Here is a 24,623-nt window from a genome sequence, read left to right as displayed (position 1 = left end):
CAGCCGCGTGCCTTTTCTCTTAGGCAAGCCTCCTTTCTGCGCGCCAAAGCAGGTTTCCGTTCAAAATAAGGACTCCTTCCCTCCCCAGCATCCGTGGAGGAGACCCTCTTTTTGAGATTCTTCAATCCAATGCCCTGGACAAATGGAGAAATTAACATCCCGCCATTGCCCCTGTTTTTAATTGACCTATTCATGAGCTGTTGTGAATTAGCTCATAGACTAGGGAAGCCTAGAGGAGATATTTATAATGCTTCTAGGTCCAAGGATCTCTGGGTGACATTAGGGTTGCCAGGTCTCGGTTGGAAAATACCTCGAGCAGGGGTGTCAAACATGTGGCCTGGGGGCCGAATCAGGCCTCTGGAGCAACTGGCTGTTATTTGCTTCCTTCTTCCTTTCTCTTGCTTCCTGTTGCATCTCAACTTGTTTTATAAGGCTTGCTCAATCACACAGGAGCTACTGAGCCAAACCTCTCTCCCTTCTACTGGCTGAGACTCCTCCCCCCCTCCTGGTCCCTTGGAATGAGGGAAAGAGCCAGAGCTTCCTTTGGCCAGTTCCCTGGATCCCACAGGAGAAATACAAAGAAAGCACCTTTCAGACCAACAAGTGCTAATGTTTTAAGCAGGCCTCAGATTCAGCAGGAGCACAGCTCCTGAACCTTTCTGAGAGTTCCATCTTCTTGTCCATTGAATAGTAGGTGCAGCTGCATAACAATTCCTGGATGAGCTCCACCACCTGTTTTTCTACAAAACAACCCCTGGTTTTAAGCATGTTTTAAGGTTTTGTTTTTTTTAATTAAGTGGTGTTTGTCTGCATCCTTTTAAAAAGTTCATCTCTCTGCTACCTGATCTTAAATAGGTACACACATGGCCCAGCCCAACAAAGTCTCATTTATGTCAGATCCGTCCCTCATAACAAATGAGTTCGACACCCCTGACCTAGAGACTTTGGGGATGGATTTGGGAGACGGTAGGGTTTGGGGAGGGGAGGAGCCTCAGCAGGGTACAATGCCATAGGGCCCACCCTTCAAAGCAGCCATTTTCTCCAGGTGAGCTGCTCTCTCCCAGCTGGAGATCAGTTGTAAAAGCGGGAGATCTCCAGGCCTCACCTGGATGTTGCAGCCCTAGGTGGCATACATATGGATGCTGACTTACAAGTGGGGGTTGGAGATCTCCCAGGATTACTGATTTCCAGATGACAGAAATGTTCCCCTAGAAAAAAAAAGCTGTTTTCAAGGGTGGACTACTGCGTGGCATTATACCCTGCTGCGGTCCCACCCTGCGGTCCCACCCCCTCCCCAGGCTGTTCCCTCAAATCTCCAGGTATTTCTCAAGCTGGAATTGGCAACCTTATACAACATGTTTTTTTCCTCCATTAAGGTTAAGAATAAAATTTGAGTTCAGTAGCATCTTAAAAATCAAAGTTTTACAAGGTATAAGCATTTATGAATTAAAGCTCACGAAAACTTATACCCTGGATGAAAAAATTAAGGCACTACTGGACTTGGACAGGACGGAAAGTTTAACTGGTCAGGATTGGACCTGGCCAGGAAGGGGGTTGTTTTCTTTCCCATGTTTATCTTCACAACAAGCCTTTGAGGTGGTGAAAGCTTAGAGAGAATGACTGGCCCAGTTAGTTTGATGGAGAAAGGGAGTTCAAATCTGTATCTCCCCAGGCTTACTTCCATGCTTTACCCCTATGCTGCATTGGAGTGTGAGTAAAGGGAATTACTATGAAAGCCAGCTTTTTCTAAATGTAATGTGTTTCCCTTACATTTATTTTGTTTTAAATCCACACCTACTTTGCTAATGAAACTGATGTCCTTTTTCTTTTACAAAGGTTAAGATAAACAGTGCAGTTGAGTTGCAAAATGGAAAGTGCAAGGAGCAGACAATGTGGTAAGGCTGATAAAATGATTTTTAAATTCCTATAAATGTACTTAAGAACATAAGGGAAGCCATGCTGGATCAGGCCAATGGCCCATCCAGTCCAACACTCTGTGTCACACAGTGGCCAAAATTTATATATATATACCATATATATATATATATATCGTTGCCTCAGTCTGATTTTCTAATGAGAGCTGGAACAGGCATCTCTTTCTGAAGAGAGATGTCTAATTTTCATAGTATGACATATTAGAGATCATACTCCAGGAACTAATGTTAGGGTTTTGCCAAGGCTTAATTGTTTTTTTTATTCTCAAGTGGAGAACAAGGCCCTAGTGGGCTATGACTGGAGAGAACTACTACTTGAGTAGTCTGTTGTTACTGTAAGCTGTTTTGGGAGCCAGAGATGCTGAAAAGTGGGAAATAAATAAATATACATAGATACAGGTTATGTTTGATAAAATAGTTTTTATTTAAAGGCTTATTGTATTTTACTAACAAGACAGTGAAATGGTTATATATTTAAGTATGTCAATTTCATGTCTTCTGTACTGGGGGATCAAAGCCCAGACCTCTAATTTCTTGGGGATGAACCAGATAATCTTGGAGGTCCTTTCCAGCTGTATGACTCTATGATTCTCAGATGCAACTCCTTTGTCCTTCAGCAGCAGCATTTCAGGATACATTTTGGGCAACAGTGGCAAGGGGAGGCAAGAAAGGTCAGCTCGACTGATATAAATCTCTTCTGTCAGTGGAAATATTAAATGGGATCCAGGATCTTGTGTTCTCCAAACATAAGTGGAGCTCTCAACTGCAATAGGATGCTAATGGCACTTTTTAGGTATTCATTAACTAACCATTAAAGATATTTATATAGTACATTTTATTTCACCTTCTTCCAAGGAACTCAGGAGAATATGCATCATTCTTTCCTCCATTTTATCTTCACAAGAACCCTTTTAGGTACCTTAGGCAATATCTGGGGAAGGCCTTGGTGTCTATGCCTTATTGTTAGCCCTCCATAGTAATTGGTTGGCCACTGTGTGAGACAGGATTCCCCGATCGGCGGTCTGAACCAGTGGGGCTTTACAGTAGAGTAGGGATTTGACCAAGTTTCCCCCCAGATCCTAGTCCATCACTACGCTCTGCTGGCTGAATGAAAAATAAAATTATGTATATGTTGTGTCTTGCATTTCGGTCCCTGAATTTCCAACACAGAGTGATTACATGCGCTGAAATGACCAGTGGGAAACCATGGGTCACCTGAAGTAAGGGACAAATGCAATCCGCCTATGGCGGGAAGTTTAACTGGTCAAGATTGGACCTGCCCAGGAAGGGGGTTGTTCCGGGTAATGCATATAATCAGGGACCCAGCCCCGCCATGTTGTCTTTGTGATGTACTAGCTAATAAAGTATGTTGACTGTTACTCATGTCCGAACCCAGTACATTACAGTATAATAATTCTGAATTTTTTTTCCTTACAGAGATGAAAACTGACCTGAATTTACTCCTTGAATGTCTTAAGTATCAGATGGACCAGCCTACTTCTCAAAAGGAGGCCTTGGTTACTATTTATTCACTTTGCCACCAAAACAGTATGATATAATTTTGTTTTACAGTCTTAGTTGTTGCTTCTTGTTTTTGTTCCCAGGTGGAAGTAATTTGTTTTTAATGCAAGGCCTCATTTATTTCTGCTTTTGCAACAGGTGACGCAAGTGATTATTTTAGAGAAATAGGTGGGCTGATGTTTATAAATAACCTGGTAAAGTCAAGTGTGCACAGCATAGTAAAGGAATCGGCCTTATTTACACTAGGAGGCTTAGCTGAGAACAATGGTAAGATATATATATAGTGTCATATGTTATTGTATCATAATATTTTTAAACAGCGATCACCACAGGCCTAAGCATGCTTACTAGAAAGTAAGTATCATTAAATTTAGTGAGCTTCTGAATAAGCATGCCTTGATTTCCATATTTTGCTTCTTCGTGCCTTTCTGCAAAAATATTAATCATTTTAATGAATTTAATAGTTTACAAAATACTTGATCAAGAATCTTGATTCAGTTAGAGCCGTGTTACCTGAGGATTCCCTGTAACTGAGTGAATCTTTGTAAATGTAGCTTGGAACATTGTTTTTTGTACAATGATTGTCCAGGAACATATAATGACAACAATTCATATCCCAATATTTTAGATTTCACCAGAAATGCATGAAAGGGGTTTTCTATGCCTCTTACCGTCTACCTATAGGTATCTGGTATTAACTCTTCTTGAACCACTTTCTGAGTGTTGGGGTATTGAAACCCAGGTAAAATCATAGACATGTGATTCTGCAAGCTTCATTCAGAGATAGATAAATATAATTTCCTTGGCCCCATTACAACCTATTGTGTGTGTAAAGAGGGATCTGGGAATTGAATGTATGCTTTACTTCATGTTAAGTCTGTATGTTAGACTTCTTTTTAAAATCATCTGTTAGAAGGCTTTGTTGCATTAATGTAATAAAACTCATATATTGTTCAAAATAATATTTGTGTTGTTTCAGTGTTCTGTCAGGAGATTCTGTGTACTTCTGGATTATTTGAAGACCTCTGTATGTTTCTAACTCAGAAGAATTCCAGTGTGAATTTGAAAAGAATGTCTGTTTATGTACTATTAGTACTTGTTTCAAATAACAGTAAGTCTTTCCCTCCCCTTGTGCATATATTACAGCTATTCACACACATACACAATTTAAATCACAATGGTTGCCACCTAGAAGACACTTAAAGTACAATCTAAACATGTTTACTCTGAAGTAAATCCCACCAAGTCCAATGGGATTTACTCTCTAATCTCTGTACTTAATACTTTTAGGCCATATTAATGTGGGTATCTGTGTTCATCTGAAGCAGGAGAATAAAGTTTGAGACAAGTCACACCTTTTAGAACAACTAAGTTGCACACTTGAATAAAACTTCATTGGTCTTAAAGGTGCGACTGGACTCAAACTTCATTCTACTTTCAGGTCAACTAGAGTTCAGTACCATAATTTGCATAATTCCAGCACTTTTAAATTTTGAATACATGAAATGTAGCATCAAATTTTCCAAATTTGAAGGAACCAGAACTGAAAACCATGAAAAAAACATTTGACAGTTTATAACATTTTGAATAAAATATCCCTTCTTCAAGCTTTGTGTCACTAATATGTCTAGACTCTGAGAAATTGCCTATTTTATGTTCTACACTTTGTAGACATACCACAGGGCTTTTTTTGTAGCAGGAACTCCTTTGCATATTAGGCCACACCCCTGATTTAGCCAATCCTCCTGGAGCTTACAGTAGGCCCTGGGCTAAGAGCCCTGTTAACTCCTGGAGGACTGGCTACATCAGGGGTGTGTGGCCTAATATGCAAATATGTTCCTGCTATAAAAAAAGCCCTGTATTTAAGTTATTATATACGGTACTTGGCTGCTGCTCCTTTTAGAATACACATTCAGTATCATACAAAGGAGTGTTCCTACTGCATTGTGTGTAGATGGTAAAAAAAAAAAATCACATTTTGCTGTGTACAATATTTGAAATTAGGGTTTGTAGAATCTTTCGGGATCAAGTGCTGTGTTCTACTGGAGAAAGTTTTCCTTCCAGACGTTTCGTTCTCAGCTGCGGAGAACATCCTCAGTGGCGTTGCAGCCGGAGCAGGCGCTCAGACCTTCTTGGCTGCTGTGCATTGAGTCATTGAGGATGTTCTCCGCAGCTGAGAATGAAACGTCTGGAAGGAAAACTTTCTCCAGTAGAACACGGCACTTGATCCCGAAAGATTCTACAAACCCTAATGATGTTACCAGCCGTGAAAACCTGAAATCTTTGATAATATTTGAAATACTTTGACTTTTAACAGTTTTGTTACACATCAATATATGGTCATTTTGCAGAGAGCGGGCAAACATATGTGAGAGAATCTGGTTGCCTTGATGTTCTGTTACAATTATTCAGGTAAGCAAGCAAGCTGAGCTATTGCAGTTAAACTTGTACAATAATCTTTAGAATGCCATTTTCACAGCATTTGTTTTCTTTTTCAATAGAACTACACTTTCAGTAGTGTCCGAGGTAAACCTGTCGGATAATGCTATTAACCAGTGCTATCAACTCTGGTCTTCGGTCTGTAGTGCTCTCTGTGCATGTGTCAATAATCCCCAGAACGGTAATGACACTTGCTTAATATTTACTTTCATTGTTTGCATGATGACAGAAAATATGAAAAAGACAAGAAGTTTTCAATTGAGATTTAAGTAATATGATTTCATTGCCTCCAGAGGACAATCAGAAAAGCTGCAGTTTGGTTTTTCCATATGCAAAAGACTGCCTGCTGCGTTGCACAGAACCAGAGATAGTTCGCCCAGTTTGTTCATTCATTGGACTCACTGTTGCCAATAATTGTAAGTATCTGACACTGTACAATCATGTTATGTTTCATGGAAACAAGTTTCATTTAGTAATAGTGAAAAGATTTAAGTCCTTCAGTTGGAGATGGGGTAACTTGTGCTGTCTCCAGTGTTCTTTATCTCCTGGAGCACAAGAAAGTGGTGTCCTCCTGTTGAGGTGCTAGCAAATTTTAGAAGTCACAATGAAACTGGGTACTGCTGTAAGGAGAGGAAAAGAAGTGTTCTCAGGGCCAGAGAATGTGTGAATGCTACCTTTTACCAAGTCAGAACACTGGACCATTACTGTTGTGTAGTCTTGAGTGTCAGCTGTTCGTAGAATAGTCTTTCCCAAACTTGCTATTTGAGATCCTTTAACTGAGACATCCAGAACTACACTGGGAGCCTTCTAAATGCAAAGCAGGTGCTCTGTCACTGAATCATGGCACCTCACCAAGTGAGTTTATGGCTTCATGATGATTCCCAGAATGTTATACTGCATTATCAAGTAAAAGTATTTCACTGGTGCTACTAGTGTCAGGAAACCATACTGGGGAAGTCCTCTGCCTCTATGCCCTGTTGTTATCCCCCCAGAGTAATTGGTAGGCTACTGTGTGAAACAAGATGTTGGACTAGATGAACTAGAGGTCTAATCCAGTAGGGCTTTTATGTTCTTTCTAAGGTACCATGGAAGCATTTTGAAATTCCACTTTTTAAGCCTAATACTCTGATTACTTGTGAGGGATGGTGCTTTTATTTTTGGTTGTTGGCTAGTTTTCATCCTCCCATTCCCTGAAAAATACAGTGTTAAGAGAATGACAGATAATCTTCCTAAGAATGTCTCAAAAATGTGATTGAGAAGGTGCCTGTAAATTATTGGCTTATAGGAAACTTGAAGGAGTGTGACTGGTAACATAGTTATTTATTTTTCTTCAAGCAAGATTACAGCAGTTTTTTGTTTCAATTGGTGGACTGACCGTGTTGGATGAACTTCTTGCCAAACTGATATACAATTCATCAGAGAATTCTTCAAGCACAAAACTTGCAGTTGGGGTAACAAAGACCCTGGATGCCTGTATTGCTGATAATTGTGAGTGAGCAGACCCCAAGATCATTAAATACCCCACTAGTAAGTGTGCATGTCATGCATTAAGTGCCATCAAGTCACTTCCAGTTTATGGCAACTCTATGAATTAATGACCTCCATAACAACAGCCTTGCTTAGGTCTTGCAAAATGAGGGCCTTGGCTTCCTATACTAAATCAATCCATCTGAAGTTGGGTCTTCCTTTTTTCCTGCTGCCTTCCACTTTTCCCTAGCGTTGCCTTTCCAGTAACTCTTGTGTTCTCAGAATTTGAACAAAGTACAATAGATTCATTTTGGCCATTTAAGTTTCTAGGAAGAACATAGGCTTGATTTGATCCAGAACCCACTGATTTGTATTTTTGGCAGCCCATGGTATCAGTAAAACTGTCCTATATTTTTTCAAGGGCAGAGAAAATCCAGCAGTAGAATCTAGACTTCCCTGTAAATGAAGGAACTCCTGGGTCATTAGTTGATCGTGTAATGAAGATTTGCTTTGGTTCCTGATTTTTCTGTCTCTTTTACGGCTGCAAATTTCATTCGTACAATTTCACCCACAATACAGATTTTTGCAAGAACAGTTATAACAACTCTTAATGATGTTATAGGAGAGCCAGTCTGGTGTAGTGGTTAAGTGTGCGGACTCTTATCTGGGAGAACCGGGTTTGATTCCCCACTCCTCCACTTGCACCTGCTGGCATGGCCTTGGGTCAACCATAGCTCTGGCAGAGGTTGTCCTTGAAAGGGCAGCTGCTGTGAGAGCCCTCTCCAGCCCCACCCACCTCACAGGGTGTCTGTTGTGGGGGAGGAAGGTAAAGGAGACTGTGAGCCGCTCTGAGACTCTTTGGAGTGGAGGGCGGGATATAAATCCAATATCTTCTTCTTCTTCTTCTTAATTCTAGCCCCCCCCCCCCCCCTTTGCATTTACGTTCTCCTCACCCATTCCTTCAAGGATCCTGCAGACAGGGGGTTTTTTTGTAGGCAAAACCCAGCAGGAACTCATTTGTGTATTAGGCCACACCCCCTGATCCCAAGCCAGCCAAAACTGTGTTCCTGTGTGTTCCTGCTCAAAAAAATGGATGTTTAGAACTGAACTTAACTGGAAGCAAGTAGTAATGTAATACTTCTCATGATGTCTCACTGTGTTTAATGCTTTTCTCTAAATTATTCTGTATGAAATAGATGCAGTTGGAGCTGCTGTGGCAAGATATAACATTGTGCCCAATCTACTGACTTTGCTTTCTTACAACATGATGACTTCAGGAGAAAAATTCAGTATTATACTTACTCTTGGACACTGTACAGATAGCTGTGGTAGGAGTCACATTTTTTTAAAGTTTTGTCCTTTAAATTTAACATATTAAATGTTGTATTCAGCTGCAGATTGCATTGGAATCCTGGTGTACAGCTCTTCCATCGTAAGCATAAATTATTAAAATTACCAAGTTGCTGTTACTGGTTATGTACCATGATTAGTTTTAACAGTCTCTCATCTGAATGTGCCAGCAGAGACAGAACAAAACAGGCAATCTGAGGCTCTTAATAAAGGTCTATCCAGAAGTCCAGGAAAAGACCTGTATATCATCTCTTTTCTGTCCAAACATAAACTGATTTCCATGTCACTTTTAAACTTATTACATTTAATAGGATTAGGCACATTTTGAATTTTGTTACTAAACAGAGCCTCAGGAGACATCTGAACTAACAGATAACATATGTATAAAGGACTTCTGACTTGGCTGCAGTTTAAAATAATGGCTGTCCTTGTATTCCAAGCTTCATCTGAATCTGACCAGGACTGGACTTGGACTGTGTGATTTGGCACCAAGTTGCTTTCTGAGTCTTGGGCACCAAGCTGCTTCCTCTCTTCCTATTTTGCCTATCAGCAGATAAGGATAGGCAGGGTTACTGAGGCTGGATTCCTAGTTTACAGTGGGCCTGGCAGGATGGGACTTCCCCCTGTTCAGGACCTGAAATGTTTAATGCATTGTAATGTAAGTCTTCATTACTACATTGTAAATACTATTAATTGAAAAGGAAACAAAATAGCATAGCTATGCTGGCATTTTCAAACATGTCAACAGTATATTTCAATCTAAAATGAAAATTAATTTTGTTGTCTCTTGTTGACATTTCCTGTACTTTTTACTTAGGAGATTCAGAAATATACGTGATTGTAATTTCCCATGTAGAATCTGCAAAAGTCTATAAAATCCTGATACTCCCAGGTTTTGTATTTTTTAAAAGAAATACTGTTTTTTTTAAATGCTGTAGGCTTCTTCCTCACCATGCATCATTCCCATCAAAGTCAGTGTGGTAGACTGAGAATTGCAATGAGTTTATGTCTGGTTCTCTTCAGTTTCATTTCCCTATTAGCTATGATAACAGACAAGTCTCATGTCCTGCAAATTATTATGGTAGGAGAAAAAATTACTTGCCACTGCGACCATCATAACAACAGCACACAATATGAGACTCAGCTAAAGTAGCATGGGACTTGGAGAATGGAATTTGGCTGCTGACAAAAATATTCTTTGACACTTACTTGATAAATAAAAAGTAAATCCTTTGATTTTCTAAATTTTCTAAGTTCAAGTAAAGGAGGTCATATCAGACCATGCTACTGATTCTGAACAAAGTGTTGTACTGATTGACAAGCTGAAAGTGAGGATTGTAGAATTACTGTATTGTATTGCTTTTCCTTTCCAAACTTTAGTTATTTACATCTGTTATAGTTCACCTCTCTCACTGATAGTCAGGGCATATTACACAATGAAAATAAATGCAATCAATAAAATAAGGCATCTAATAAACTAAACAATAGGACTAGGATTACAGGAACCTGAAAAAAGCATAAGTATTAAACATGATCTGATAAAACAAGGGAAAAAAGGTATTACATAAGGAAAAAGCAATGTAGTAAGAACAAGACAATACATACTGTGCAGAGTAGTAGAGTCCACAGTCTGTATTAAAATTTCTTCCTGAACCTTTACATTATAATATGGCCTTATTGCATTTATAAAAATGTCCTCCTGAACAATTGTATTATGTAGTTGTAGAATGCCACAAGCGTGGGAACCTTCCTGACCTCCTCAGGCAGGCCATTCTACAAGATGGCCATGATGGTGGGGAGTACTGCTAATTAATATTAGTCTGAACAGATGTTTTACTGGCACTAATGGTCTTGTGTTTTAGAGGAGAATCAGTATGTTCTGGTTAAGAACAATGGACTTCCACTTATGATTCAGGCCCTAACTGAATCACAGGATGAAGAATTAAACAAGGCTGCAACCTTTGTGCTTCAAAACTGCAAACATATCAGTAAGATCACTGTTTCTTTAATCTCTGTTTAAAGAAATATTTTTAGGGCAGATTTGTACTTAACTGCTGCCAGGCTGCTTGTGATGACTAAGAACTGCTTTCAGCTGATCGGGCTGGGGAAGCTTTTGTTGATTCTTTCTCTCTCTGAGGCTGGGCCTCATCTTCTCCCAGCCAAGCAACATGCTTTGCAGTTGCTCAAGTGCAAGATAAGCTCCAATTACTTCTTGCACCTGGATGGCAGCATTAGAGGAAGGGCCAGGCATGGCTTTATCACCTCCAGACTGGAACCAATGCCACTGTGCTTCAGGCAGCAGAATACCCAGGGCCTAGGTATTTCCACTTTGCCATTTACTGAAAACACACCCATTGACAAATGTATAACTCACAGATTACATTATATTTGCACATGAATAATAGTTTATCATAGTGAATGGTTAAGAATATAAATAACAGTATATTAATGATATTTGATTTCCAGTTAAAAGAAATAAGCCCCGTAGTGGATGAGCCATTGGCCTGATCCAACATGGCTTCTCTTATGTTCTTATGGGGTGATGACAAATGGCCACGACAGGGGCAAGGAACATGGCAGTGAAACTGGGAAAAAAAATCCAGATTTTCCCATCTACAAGGCAGTCATCCAGGCTTTAATGTAATAGTTCCTAAAATTCCACAGCCAAGCAGGTTTGAAAAACAATTGGGAAAAGGCTGGGGAGAGCACCATGATGCTGTGGGCAAGCAGAAGAAAACAAAACCTGTTTCCCAACAGTATTGAGCTGGGGCAAACAACTCACATGGAAAAGATCTAATAGTTGACAGCTGATCTCGCTTCTGGCTTTCCTGGCACTGAAATAGAAATCATATTAAGAGAGAACACACATGAACCACTTTTCTGAAGAAGAATCCTTGGATAATACAAAGAACCTATGCCAAAATTGCCATGAAATGACCCTGTGCCTTTCTTGAGAGCCAGTATTTAATTTATAATAGAAAATATATATTTGTTATATTCCAAGTGATAATTTTTATTCTTTTTCAAAAAGCTGAGAAATTGTCAGTGAAACTAAGTGAGGATTCATCAAATACGGAGGCTGTAAGACATTTAGAGGAAGACCTACAGCACAGAGAGGGGATTATTGAAGACTACAGGGCGAAAGCAAAACAAATTTTATGTCGCATTGAACAGCTCGAAAATGAACATCAAGAGGTTTCTTATCTGTTTGTTTTAAAGTGTAGTAACTGGAGAACTCTGTCAAAATCTGAGAAAATGGATGGGGTTGTGAGCAAGATAATTTTGTCTGTATGAATTACAAAAGGGAAAATTGTACCCAGGGACGCTGCATTTATCTTGTCAGCTGGGTTGCTGACAAGAATATCTTGAGTTCCCTAAATTTAGGTGACCAGCTTATGTCACTTGCATTTACCACTCCAATGTGTTGTTGAATGGTAGTTAGGAAATCTCTACCAGTTTAATTAGTGTCAGTGTGGGTTTGTAGAAGGACACATCTCTTAACGATACAACTCTGGTTCTGATGAGATATGAATTAACAAAAGAATACAAAGTGGGAGTGATTCATCATTATGATTGTCCAGGCAGGATTCTCATCCATGTCAGCATTAACCCATGGAATTCTGCAAGCACAGCCTGAGTGTTATGTTGTGAGCTAGATAAATTGGGTACACAGGAAACTGTTTGCATGATAAAGAACTAGCTTGGTTTATTATCTGCAGAAACACAGAGCTTGATTCATGCATAATGACTGCTGTATTATAGGTATAAACAGGGCTTTTTAAAAAAAAGCAGGAACACACAGGAATGCAGTTCCGGCTGGCTTGGTGCCAGGGGGTGTGGCCTAATATACAAATGAGCTCCTGCTGGGATTTTTCTACAAAAAAGCCCTGGGTATAAACATGGAAGATTCTCAGACTCACATATGTCTTCCTTTTGCTCATTGCTCAAAAATCAAACATTGCCACTTTTGTAGCAAGCTGCAGTTTGCTGTTATTGCTTACTTACCAGCTAATGTTCGATCTTCTTCGTGGTCTCTGTGCAGTCCCACACATGGGTTTTCCCGCTGGAACGAACCCGACCTCGGAGAATTCAAAGCTAGCCTTAAGCGTTTTTTTTGGCGCGCACTTCCTCCCACTCTGGGGAGTAGGCATCCACTGCGCATGCCTAGAGCGCGAAGAAGGCGCTCCACCCACCAGTTTTTTTCCGACCACCGCCCGGGATAGTCCTTCCTCGCTGCGTCTCCTCTCATCTCTAGCCTACCTCACTCGTTCGTTACCGATCACCGATTTTCTCTCAGTTCCTCTTCCTTTCGATCTCTTCTACTGGTATTGTAATATATATATATATAAAATATATATCTCTTCCTCTGTCGTCCCCTTCCTTTTCCCTCCTTCCCCCCTCCCCCCCCCGGGTGTATGGAAGGAAAAGAAGTTAGAATCACTTTTAAAAAGTGTACCCGCTGCGGGACTAAAATCCCTTTGTCAGACGGCCACTCATTGTGCTTACTTTGCCTGGGCGAAGCTCACAGAACGGACACTTGTGCTCATTGTGCCCAATTCGGCAAATAAGCTAGAAAAAACCGCGCCGCGAGACTGAAAAGTCATCTACTGGAAACTTCGTTGCGACCGGCTATGTCTCAGGCCTCTGAATCTCAGAGATCTCCGCCCTCCCTCACTCCTCAAAGGGACGGGACAACCCAGGCAGCTTCAGTGGCTTTGATTCCCAGGAAGCTTAACCCCTCTAAACACCCGAAGAAACACGACTCCAAGAAGAAACACTTGGAGTCAACGGGCAAGGAGCAACCGCTTTCACCGGACCAGAGAGCCTCGGATGCGAGGGCCTCCGCAGCGGTTTCATCACTGCGAGTGATTACGGCTCCGAAACCACCCATTCCGAAGCAGATCTTGACACCGACGGATACCATCGATACCGAGGTCATTCGAATCCGATCTCGATCACCTCCGTCGATCCACGAATCCTTGCCAGACCATTTCTTGGCCGATCAACCAACTCAGCCATCTACGCAGTTGCTGCAGCACCACCTAGGTTCCGACTCCTTCCGCGATGTGACTGCCCCTCGTGTTTATAGGGATGCTATGGTATCTCCACTCCAGCTCGACTCTCCTCGGCGTCGAGACCATGCACCCTACAGACGTCACGAACGATCTTTTTCTGGGGATAGACGAATCGCATCCCCTAGGCACCGAGACTTACAAAGCTATCGGTACCACGAAAGGTCCCTTAGCCGGGATAGAGCTACACGGTTCCGAGAACGATCCTTAAGCAGGGACGAACGTCATCGCTATTATAGCAGATCCCGCTCTCCATCGCGATACTCCTACCAGTGCTACACACCATCACGTTCTCCCTCCATCGACTCCGGCCACTCTCGATACCGTGGTCACCGCTCAGACAGACACCGAGACTCACGATACCAAGGCTCACGATACCACGACCAGTATCAACACCATGACTCCCCTCGGTACCAACAGACCCTACCGCCTCGTCATCTGGAACAGGGAACATCTCCTTGGCATCGGGGTGGTACTTCCCCTACGCCGTCAACATCCAAGCAGCAACCCAACCTACCGGTCACCAAACCTCTCCAACCGGAACCCTTAACACCCAATGCACGAGATATACGGCATCAAGAAGACTCGGATCCGGAAACTTCGGATTCATCACAATCTCTATCTCAACCAGCGTCACCGGCTTCTGAAATAGTCAAACCTGCGGATCTTTCCCCATCTGAAGGGGCCAAATCTTACCTTGACCTCATCACTGACATGGCCACAGCCTTGAACATTAAGTTGACCACCGACCTTCCCAAGATAACTGACGTGGTCCACGACCTGATTAATTCAGACCTACCTGCAGGCTCATCACTTCCCATGCGCAGTGGATGCCTACCCCCCAGAGCGGGAGGAAGTGCACGCCAAAAATAACGCTTAAGGCTAGCTTTGAATTCTCCGAGGTCGGGTTCGTTCCAGCGGGAAAACCCGTGTGTGTGACTGCACGGATGACCACTCGAAGATCATAAGTTACAGGTAAGAAACCTGTTTTTCTCCCACCTCCAAACCAGAATTCCAATCCATGGTTTAATCCCACTGTGAAGGGAAGAGAACAAGCCATAGCGTGTTATTCAGACATAATGGCAAAACTATTATTTTATTTATTCTATTTATATTCAGCTTTTGTACCATCATGTTAATCAGGGCAATACATGCAGACCCAGGAGATCCCCTGTCAATAAGATGCAGACTAGCTTCTGCAGGTGTGCTACATCATGTGCCTTTTGGCCACACAACTGGGGCCAAAGATATTTTGTCACAAAATAGTTAATTTTCATATCACACAGAAGGGGATGAGGGAAAAGACCCCGCCTACCTGCAAGAATGTCCTCCCCCCCAATATGTTCGGTCATCCATGCTACTATATTTAGTTTCATTGTGATATTTTGTTTTGTGATATATGACTGTTTAGTCATAATTTAATTCCTGATAACCATTGCTATAAATTCCTTTAAAGAAAACACATTTTGATCATAAAGAGGTCAGACATGGCAGAAAAAGGCCCTTATGTCTGTTGCAAATTGTACCAGTTTCTGGAACTGAGGATTTTTTTATAGCTGGAAAATGTTTTAGGTTTTGCTATTTTTATGCCACTGTTTTGTTGTGTTGTATTTGAACTGGAATAGCATTTCCAAGCTTTTTATACTGAATGAGGTTATGTTATCTTCAGCATGAGGAAAAAAATCAGAAAAGGAATACATATGAAATGTTCTGTAATAAGTTCTGTGAGGGACACCAAAATGAAAACCACAAGCTGCACCAGGACAACATCAGAAAACAGCTGTACGGTACAGAACAAAGCCACAGTAATTCTAGGCATTTAAATGTGAGTGGAATAGAAAAGACTGGGGCATACAGAGCACACTCATTAACACTGCAGCAATGCTTTGTAATATTTCATTTATGTTTTCTCTAAATTAGTCTGCCAGAGGATTCTTGATAGCTTTATGTTTCAGTCTTAGCACAGCTGTATTTTGCTACAATTATAGCATGTAATGGTAGCATTTTGGTGGTACAATTTTTCCCAGCCCCACTATATTTGCCCTGTTCTGGATGGCACAGGCTAGCCCTATTTTGGAAGCTAAGTAGGGTCAGCCCTGGTTAGTTCTTGGATGGAAACTAGGACACAGGCTTTTTCTGTCCTGCCCCTTGCCTGGTGGAACAAGCTTCCACTAGAAATCTGCAGGGACTTTTTCTGCCAGACTTTTAGTTGAGACAGTGGGCATCACAGACCATCGATATGGCCTCCCTGCCAGCTACCGGCCCACTCTGGAGTAGCGCTTGATTATGACTACTTTTACTCATTGTTACTGCTCAGCCAGGGTCTAGGTTTTTGAAATGGTCACCATCTGAATATTTAATTAGTTAACGGGTTTGTTTGCTTTTATGTTTAGTTAGCTGTTTTAGAAATTATTGTAATCTGTTTTATTGATGTGACCTGCCCTGAACCCATTTGGGAAGGGTGGGATAGAAATGTGAAGGAATGAATGAATATTTAAACAAATAAAAGAAATCCAAAGTTGCTATGCAGAGGCAGGCAACGGCAAACCACCTCAGTCCTGCTTTTGCCTTGAAAAGCCTGTGGAATTCCCATAAGTTGGCTGTGACTTGAGGGCACTTTCCGCCACCCTATTTGCCTTGTGAGTCACTGTTTTCTCATTCATTTAAATGCAATCTTGCTGCCATTTCTGTATTAATCTGTAGGATAATTTTACTGTGCAATCTATCCAACCACATTAAAAATAATTTCACATTTGTTGTCCTTATTTTAGGGCATTAGTTTCCCTGGTCTTCCTTTTTATAGCCAGTCTTTAATAAGGGCTCATGAAAATTACTTTCATCCTAAACCACAGAGTATACACAACAATTACTGTCAGGTCTGAAACTGGACCACGCTGGTAGAAAACAGTTCACATGCTTGCTCTGTTTAACCCAAATGATCAAGTGGATCCTAACCTACCCTCGTTAGTCTTTTAGTAGTATCATGTTTATTTTGGTCTAGCCCAGGGGTGTCACTCGTTTGTTATGAGGGCCAGATCTGACATAAATGAGACCTTGTTAGGCTGGGCCATGTGTGTACCTATTTAAGATTAGGTAGCAGAGATATGAACTTTATAAAGGACACAGACAAAAACAATTGAAGTTTTTTTAAATTAAAAAAGCCCCTTAAAATAAAACATGCTTAAAACATTAGCACTTGTTGGTCTTAAAGGTGCTTTCTTTGTATTTCTCCCATGGGATCCAGGGAACTGGCCAAAGGAAGCTCTGGTTCTTTCCTTCCTTTCCCAGGGGCCCAGGAGGGGGAGCAGCATCAGCCAATAGAAGGAAGAGATGCTTGGCTTAGTAGCTTTGCTGTGGGATTGAGAAAGCCTAGCAAAGCAAGCTCTGTCCCCACCCCCCTTCCTCCCCAAGGAAGTAGCCTCAGCGAATGGAGAAAATAGTAGTTTTGCTCTGTAGCTCCTGTGCGATTGAGCAAGCCTTGCAAAGCAAGCTGAGATGCAGAAGGAAGCAAGAGAGAGGGAGAAGGAAGCAGATGACAGCTGGTTGCTTGGGGGCCTGATAGGAGCCCTCTGAGGGCCTGATTTGGCTGCATGTTTGACACCCATCATCTAGCCTTTCTAATCCTTCAATAAAAGTATGCTTTTATTTGTATGCATGTTATATGTCCCTTAACTGATTTCTTTTTTAAATACAGGAAAAAGTGAGAAGACAGATATTTACTGATGGCTGTAACAACATTTCTCCAGAAGATGTTATGCAGACTACATCAAGACGCCTACAAGTAAATGCTAGCGACCAAAGCTCTAGTAGAGGCATGAGATGTACAAAATTGAACCAATCGCTGCTAAATTTGGTATCAAATCAGCTGATTGCCACTAAATTTATAAATCTGTCATCCAAGAATGATCAGTTAAAGCCAGCCAATCAGAATCCAACCAATGCTTCTTTTGGTCACCATAATCTTCTTCACTCAGCTCATAAAATGAAAACAGCCAGCACAAAAGAAGTCCACATTAAAAATAAAAGCACTGTTTTTCAGTCTGGTAAATCTGATGTTCAATTAAGGTACTGTTCCTTCTACTTTAAATATAAATCACTACTTTGTAATTGTAAACTTTAAATCGGATTTATCACATGACATGCTAATACAGTATTACTGAGAAATCAATAAGTTTTTTTTAATTGCTGGGCGCACACCTACTTGTGGTTTAGACAATTAGCTTGGCAACTTTTGGAAAGGAATGGCAAAAAAATTCAAAGCTATAGATATAAATGAGAAAGGGATATAGAATCCCATGTTTCATTAGGCTGTTTCAAAATGTGTGCAGCACACCCAGTTGCTGCTGGTACTTTAGTGTATCCTCCAGTAAGCACATAAAGTGTGAACGTGCCTATATTTTTAAACATCAGTGTACATGCACCACAGAGCCCTGGTCTAATGATTCCCATTTGGGTTTGTTTAAAGGTTTATTTGAAGGGTGCATAATCTACATATTTATTTTGTGTATATATTTATGGCCAGCCTTTCCTTGAACTTGGATGGGGGGAAATTACATCTTTATGTTTACTAACCTCTAACTGAAGTTTAGCATTTTCTTCAATTACGAATGTAGGCACTACCTGTGACTTTGTCACCAATAGAAATGATTGATATTTTCATATCACATTTCAGCTGTTGCAGATATTTCTAAATATGGTTTACACTCATCACTATTTCAAAAGGATCTATATGTTTTACTAGACTGCCAAAGGGGTCCAAGGCACAAAAAAGGTTAAGAACACCTGTCTTAGTGGTTCAATGCATGTGTTTGCTAAAGGAAACACCACAGTAACACTGATACAACTGAAATCACGCCACTTTTAAAATGGAAGTTTCAGAGGCAGTTTGGGAGCTGGCTGGGCTCTGCTGTTCAAAGAAGAAAGGTGGGAAATTGCATGGAGGCTTCAGCCCTTAGGAATTCTGCCATGAACTCTGAGGGTGCGAACTTTCTATCGTTAATACAGAGGAAACAAAAATCTAGCTTCTAGTTCCCTCACTGCTTTATGGACTCTGAGCAGTCCCAGTATGGGAGCTGCACAGGTCGGCCACAAAAACTTCCTAAGTTTCAGTTTCAACCCAAAACACACCAGCTAGTCCTTTCTCCCACAATACAATATGGGAAATGATGTTTGTGAACTGTGAAAGAACAAGACTTTACTATGCTTTTTTAAAACCTAGTTTTAAGTTTTTAAAATGTTCATTTTATCCTTTCAGTGAATGTTTGTTCAAGCAACCAGGTTTTGTAGGTAAAAGTGTGAGAAAGCAAGTAACAAATACAGGTACAGATAACTTAAAATTCAAGTTCTTAATAGCTGGAGTGTTATTAGAAATAAAGTTACTTTAAATGTAGTTGTACATGTTGGATTTCAGAGCCAAAATGAAAGGGCCTGTAATGTGTAATCAGGCCTTTCTACCTGCTCTCTTTCTTCTGTGCTCCTTTGCAACCCTCACAAACTGCTTCTATAGTCTACAAGATCCTCAAAAGCAAGCAGCGTGGTATAAAGGAGGGCAAGATAAGTAACCTCTATCCCCGCAATTAAAACAACGGTTGTGCATGTTCTCTAGATGGATTGTATGTGTTGTTCAAGAATAATAGGTGTGCCTTTGAACAAAGTTGTAGTCTGGTAGCACCTTTTAAACCTTTTACAGGTTAAGCTATTTATAAACATATATGCTGTATCTAAAACATAAACAATGTAATTAGAGAAGTGTAACTGCTTAGAATGGTGTTTTTGGACTCCACATTTGCATTAAATATAAAGGATGTGGACCCCATTTTGTTGCATCACTTAATAAAGTACAAACTGATGTACTTTAGAGCCTGGCCATAGTTTAGAATTAAGCTTATTTTAGAGCATAATGTACAAACCACTTTTTTATTATCTTGATATATAATTATGGTCTCTATGTCTAGAAAAGTACATTTGCAATATATATAACGTATGAAACAAAGCTGAATATTTATTCCATATATTTCATATTATTCAAGTAATTTCTTCTTCTTTTAGAACCATTGAAATTGAGTTCAAGCACATCAGGTTCAAGGACAAATCATATTCTGACTATTTCTATGGATTCTAAAGTATCAGAATTAAGGTGCTCAGGTACTGGGACATTTTTGCTTTTGTTTTTATTTACATCACTTATACCCTACTTTTCTCCCTAATGGAGACTGAAAGCAGCTCACATCCATCTCCTCAATCAAATAGAGCTAATTAGGCTGACAGTATCTGACTCTTCTGAGGCCTCCCAGTGAACATGGCAGAGTAGGGATTCAAACCTGGGACTTGTAGATCCTAGTCTGACACTCTCCATTACACCACTTTATTATTTTGAGACATCTGTCACCATTATAACTCACTGTATTTTGAAAAAAGACATTAAAAAGAAATTTGAAATTTAGGCAAAGAAATCAGAAATTCTTGTCCAATTATATAGCACGGACACAAACATATATGTACTTATCTTGAACTACTGCCTTGGAAGCACCGTATGGGCACAAGGACACCAAGGACTGAGGCCTTATGATTTCTTCTCACCCCTGCTTTTTATCCTGGTTTTGAAAGAGACGAAGTGCCATTTATTTATTAGTATTATCAAGTGAGAGTGGCAAGAATTGTAAACAAAATAATAAATTTTATCATATTAAAATTCTGACTTTAAATTAGCAATTTCACACTAGGTTCCCTGAGGGGTTCTCAGTGATTTGTAGGATTTATAGCTGCCTAAAGCTGGAAAAAAGAAAATAACGTAATAAAAGCAGAAACAGCCCAAGATGCTTCGATTGTTGGATGCGATTTTGACATTTACTCGCTATTTCTACAATATGCTGCTTTTCCAGGTTGTGTAACAACAGGACGTTTGTTAAACAGCCGCAATTTTTGCAAGATTTTGCAGTCTTGTCAATATCTGTGTGACCAACACAAAGTTATTCTACACGCTGAAATGAAATATAAAAGGAATCTAAAAAGATCTGTTATCCCCGGCACGGATTGTTCTATGAACTATAATGGTAATTCTGATAAAATACAGAAGAATAAAGGTGAAATTCAGCCTTCAAAGTGTAAGTACTTTCAATACTTCAAGTAAAAATCAGGGAGCCCTGAATGTGTAGAAATTTGTTTGAATGTTAGAACCTTTCACAGACACTGCCCGCAACATCTCTTCCTGATTAAAGGGCTAAAAGCAATGGCCAGCTGGTAGACCTTCAGGAAGTTATGCTAGTTGTCTAGTTCTGCACAAAATGACTTCACAGAAGATAAAAAGCATTGCATATCATTGTAAATGAAACTGTCAGCTTCACCCAGGACCATAGAGTTGGAGGCTTACTTCCTTGGTTTGGTCCTAGAGATCATTCTGATTTTTTTTTCCCTGCAAGAATAAGATACTGGTGACTTTGCCATTTTTAGGGAATACTGTATTAAAACGAACCATTACTTTGAAGGAGGAAAAGTATAAAAGTGCCAATAAGGGCAGAACTCAACCACATGTTTTCTAAGCAGCAGTTAATATGAATGCGGATGAGTGGGGTATTTGCAGGGTAAAACAAACAGGTGTTTGATTCTTCCCATACTTATTGAGATTGTCCTGTAAACGCCACCCAGGTCACTTTTTCCTTAGCTGGATTCTACTTGTTTTAGAGCCTGGTAGAAAGAAAACAGTTTAGGAAGTGAATGGGATGCATTTGTAGGTGAAGCACCTGCACAAAAGATGAAGATTCCCCTCCAGCTCACCAGTCCAACCATACAGATGCTCCCTTGCTTGACAGAGGAACAGAGCGTTTCCTCATATTTTCTTCATAATAGAAAGTTATGCCTTCAGTTTTTAGTAAGTAAGCAAATAATGTACTAATCAAAACAGCTGATCTTCAAGCAAAACATGATACATTGGCAGAGGAGCAAACATGCCTTGAAGATGAGGGCCTGGGCAAAAACCATACCTATTCATTTGATGAAGATGAGGTATGTTCCGTTTTACGCTGAACATTTTGGTACAGTTCCTAATAGTCAGCATTTTATATTGATAAATCACCTTCAACTGGGACATTCACCAATAATAACACAATTAGTACATGTTGGTAGCTTCTCTACTTCTGCTGACTTGCTTGCGAAAAGATTACTCAAAATGCGGCTTTGCAGGAGTATTGGTTTTAAATATTCTAACAGTGTGACATTTCATATCCTGAGAAGAGGTTAAGCATAAAATACTAGTTTTGAATGTAGTCCTCTCAGCTTCTGAAGATACTCAGGGCATCATCCTGCCAGAGTTAAGCACAATTAAATCTACCATAATTGATTTCAACAGGAGAGACTAACCCTAAGGTCGGTAGAACTTTAAAATGTTTATGCCTTACTAGATCTTGACTTCAGTCCTGATAGAAGCTGGCTGAAGCTCAAAATGAATCAATCACATGCAAAAGAGTCTGTGTGTTTTAGTGGCTAAGGGAGTGGCCTTTGAGCAGAGAAATACAAATTCAAATCCCCAGTCATGAAGCTAGCTGGACAATCCAGTCTTTTCTGTTATTCTATCTATAGCATTACCTAACCCTTCATAAAGTCTGAACCTAGGACCTTATTTATGTATTTATACCCTTCTCTCCAACAGGAGCCTAAAGCAGAGACTCAACATTACTCTGTCCATCTCTATCCTATCAACAATAATCCAGAGTGGTAGGTTAGGCTGATAGAATGACTGGCCCAAGGTCACCTGACACACTTTCACGGAAGAGTGAATATGGGTCTCCCAGTCTTACATTTTAGCTGCTACGTCTTATGCACGCCCAAGATTGCACTTTATCTCTCTAAACACATGGCTTGTTTTATTTTAATATTGCAGAATAATGAAATTCATTTAGCAGATGTACCCATAACAGCTTTCAAAAGAAGCAAACGAAGAACCAGGAAAGATTTTACATCAGAAGAAATAAACTATCTTTTGGAGGGTGTCCAAAAAAAGGGGCATCACTGGAATTCAATTTTATGGGGCTACCCATTTCAGAAAGGACGGACAAATGTTGATCTTGCAAAGAAATACTGCAAGTTACAGGTACTACTACTACAGATTTACTTTCTACTAGTCATCTATGTAATAGTCCATGTTCTTCATGTGATGGGAATAGAAAAATTTAATATTGTACAACTATACTGGAATTTTAAGAACAATCTCTTTATCTTAAAAGCATTTATACCATTTCTAAAATAAAGAATTCACAAAGTAGTTTCTGAAATCAACAGTCTTAAACGTTAAAAAAAAAAAATAAAACTGTGGAAGAACTACCGTAGTCTCATTAATTCCCAAAGGCATGCTGTAACAAAGCTGTTTTTTATTGGTCTTCAAGAAGAGAACAGGGAGGGGCTGGAACAAATTTCCCAGGGCAGGGACTACCATTCTGCACCAGCTGGAGTTTCTGGACCTTTTGTAAGATCACTGTGTTGTAGGTAATTCAGCAACAACGTAACCCAAGACCATGATTGGGTCTGTTTATTTTCCAGAAATCAGTGAAACTGGCAAATCAACCAAAGCTGATAAAAAGTCACATCCAATCACATGGGGATCCAGTAAGTATAGCCAAGCTGATTTTTTTTGTGTGTGGGGGGGTGCACCCTTAGCCAGAGTAGCCATTTACTGGTCCACTTACAGGGCCATCGTGGTGTGGCTTTGCACAGTAAGGCATTGTGAGTCTCCTAGACCATCAATCCTGTCTTATACGGAACTGAGATTTATTCATCCAGGCCATTAGTGCCTTCAGGGATGCATTCAACAATGCCACCACATCATTTTGAAAGTAGTCTTATTTTAGTCTCTTATTCCTATGGGGGGAAAATAGATCTGCTGATGCCAAATGCAGCATGGCTGGCCAGATACAACTCTTGTCTCCCTCCCTCTTGATTAACATTCCAGGCAGATGCTGCACATTTTTCGGCACTCAGGTGAACAAGGTAGTGTACCTCTGGTCTAAACTAAGTAAGCATGTGTGAAAACTAGCTGTCATTGCCACTAATGACAAGGCTTTTTTTGAACAGGAACACACAGAAAAAAGGCTTGTGACAAGTCCCGACTGACTTGGTATCAGGACCGGGGGGGGGGCTAATATGCAAATGAGTTCATGCTGGGCTTTTTTTTACAAAAAAAAATCCCTGGACAAACTTACAGAGTATCTGAGATCATGAGTCACAACAGTATATAGTAGATCTTCTTCGTGGTCTCTGTGCAGTCACACACATGGGTTTTCCCGTCAGGACGAACCCTACCTCGGAGATTTTAAAAGCTAGCCTAGGCGTTATTTTTGGCGCGCACTCCCTTTCGCTCTGGGGAGCAGGCATCCACTGCGCATGCCTGGAGCGAGAGGGAGGCGCCCCACCCACTCAGTTTCTTTCCAACCGCCGCCCGGGATAGTCTTACCTCGCTGCGCTCCTCGTTTACCTCAAACATCTAGCCTCCGTTTCTTCACGTTTTCCTCTTTATTCTATTTCCCTTGCTATTTTTCTTATATTCTTATACTCTCTAAAAAAAAAAAAATATATATCTTCCCCGCTTTTACCTCAGACCTCCCTTCCCCTACCCCCCCCCCCCCGGGCGTATGGAAGGAAGGGACAGTAAAATAACCTTTAAAAGGTGTTCGCGTTGTAGGGCGAAAATCCCTACCTCAGACGGACATTCGCTTTGCTTATTCTGCTTGGGAGAAACCCATAAAGTGGACGCCTGTGCGCATTGCCTTCAATTCGGCAAACAGGCGCGCAAAAACAGAGCCGCTAGACTAAGAAGCCATCTTATGGAGTCTGTGCTTCACCCTGAAATGTC

General features: G+C 40.6%; 1 protein-coding gene across 1 annotated transcript; it reads left to right on the top strand.

The window, feature by feature from the left end:
- Positions 1–1,834: 1,834 nt before the first annotated feature.
- On the top strand, positions 1,835–23,039 carry TERB1 (telomere repeat binding bouquet formation protein 1). Its single transcript, XM_060254334.1, has 18 exons — positions 1,835–1,895; positions 3,372–3,482; positions 3,594–3,722; positions 4,435–4,566; positions 5,807–5,867; positions 5,957–6,075; positions 6,188–6,310; positions 7,230–7,382; positions 8,558–8,689; positions 10,574–10,699; positions 11,743–11,906; positions 15,453–15,608; positions 17,478–17,848; positions 19,038–19,102; positions 19,832–19,927; positions 20,665–20,886; positions 21,684–21,784; positions 22,659–23,039. Exons 1-18 carry the CDS (start codon positions 1,868–1,870, stop codon positions 23,022–23,024), a joined length of 2,655 nt encoding a protein of 884 aa, XP_060110317.1. The 5' UTR covers positions 1,835–1,867; the 3' UTR covers positions 23,025–23,039.
- The last annotated feature ends 1,584 nt before the right edge of the window (positions 23,040–24,623 follow it).

Source organism: Heteronotia binoei, chromosome 14, assembly GCF_032191835.1.
Source record: "Heteronotia binoei isolate CCM8104 ecotype False Entrance Well chromosome 14, APGP_CSIRO_Hbin_v1, whole genome shotgun sequence".
Taxonomy (NCBI): Eukaryota; Metazoa; Chordata; class Lepidosauria; order Squamata; family Gekkonidae; genus Heteronotia; species Heteronotia binoei.
The sequence above is the reverse complement of the archived record's forward strand: the minus strand, read 5'-3'. Positions and strand labels throughout refer to the sequence as shown.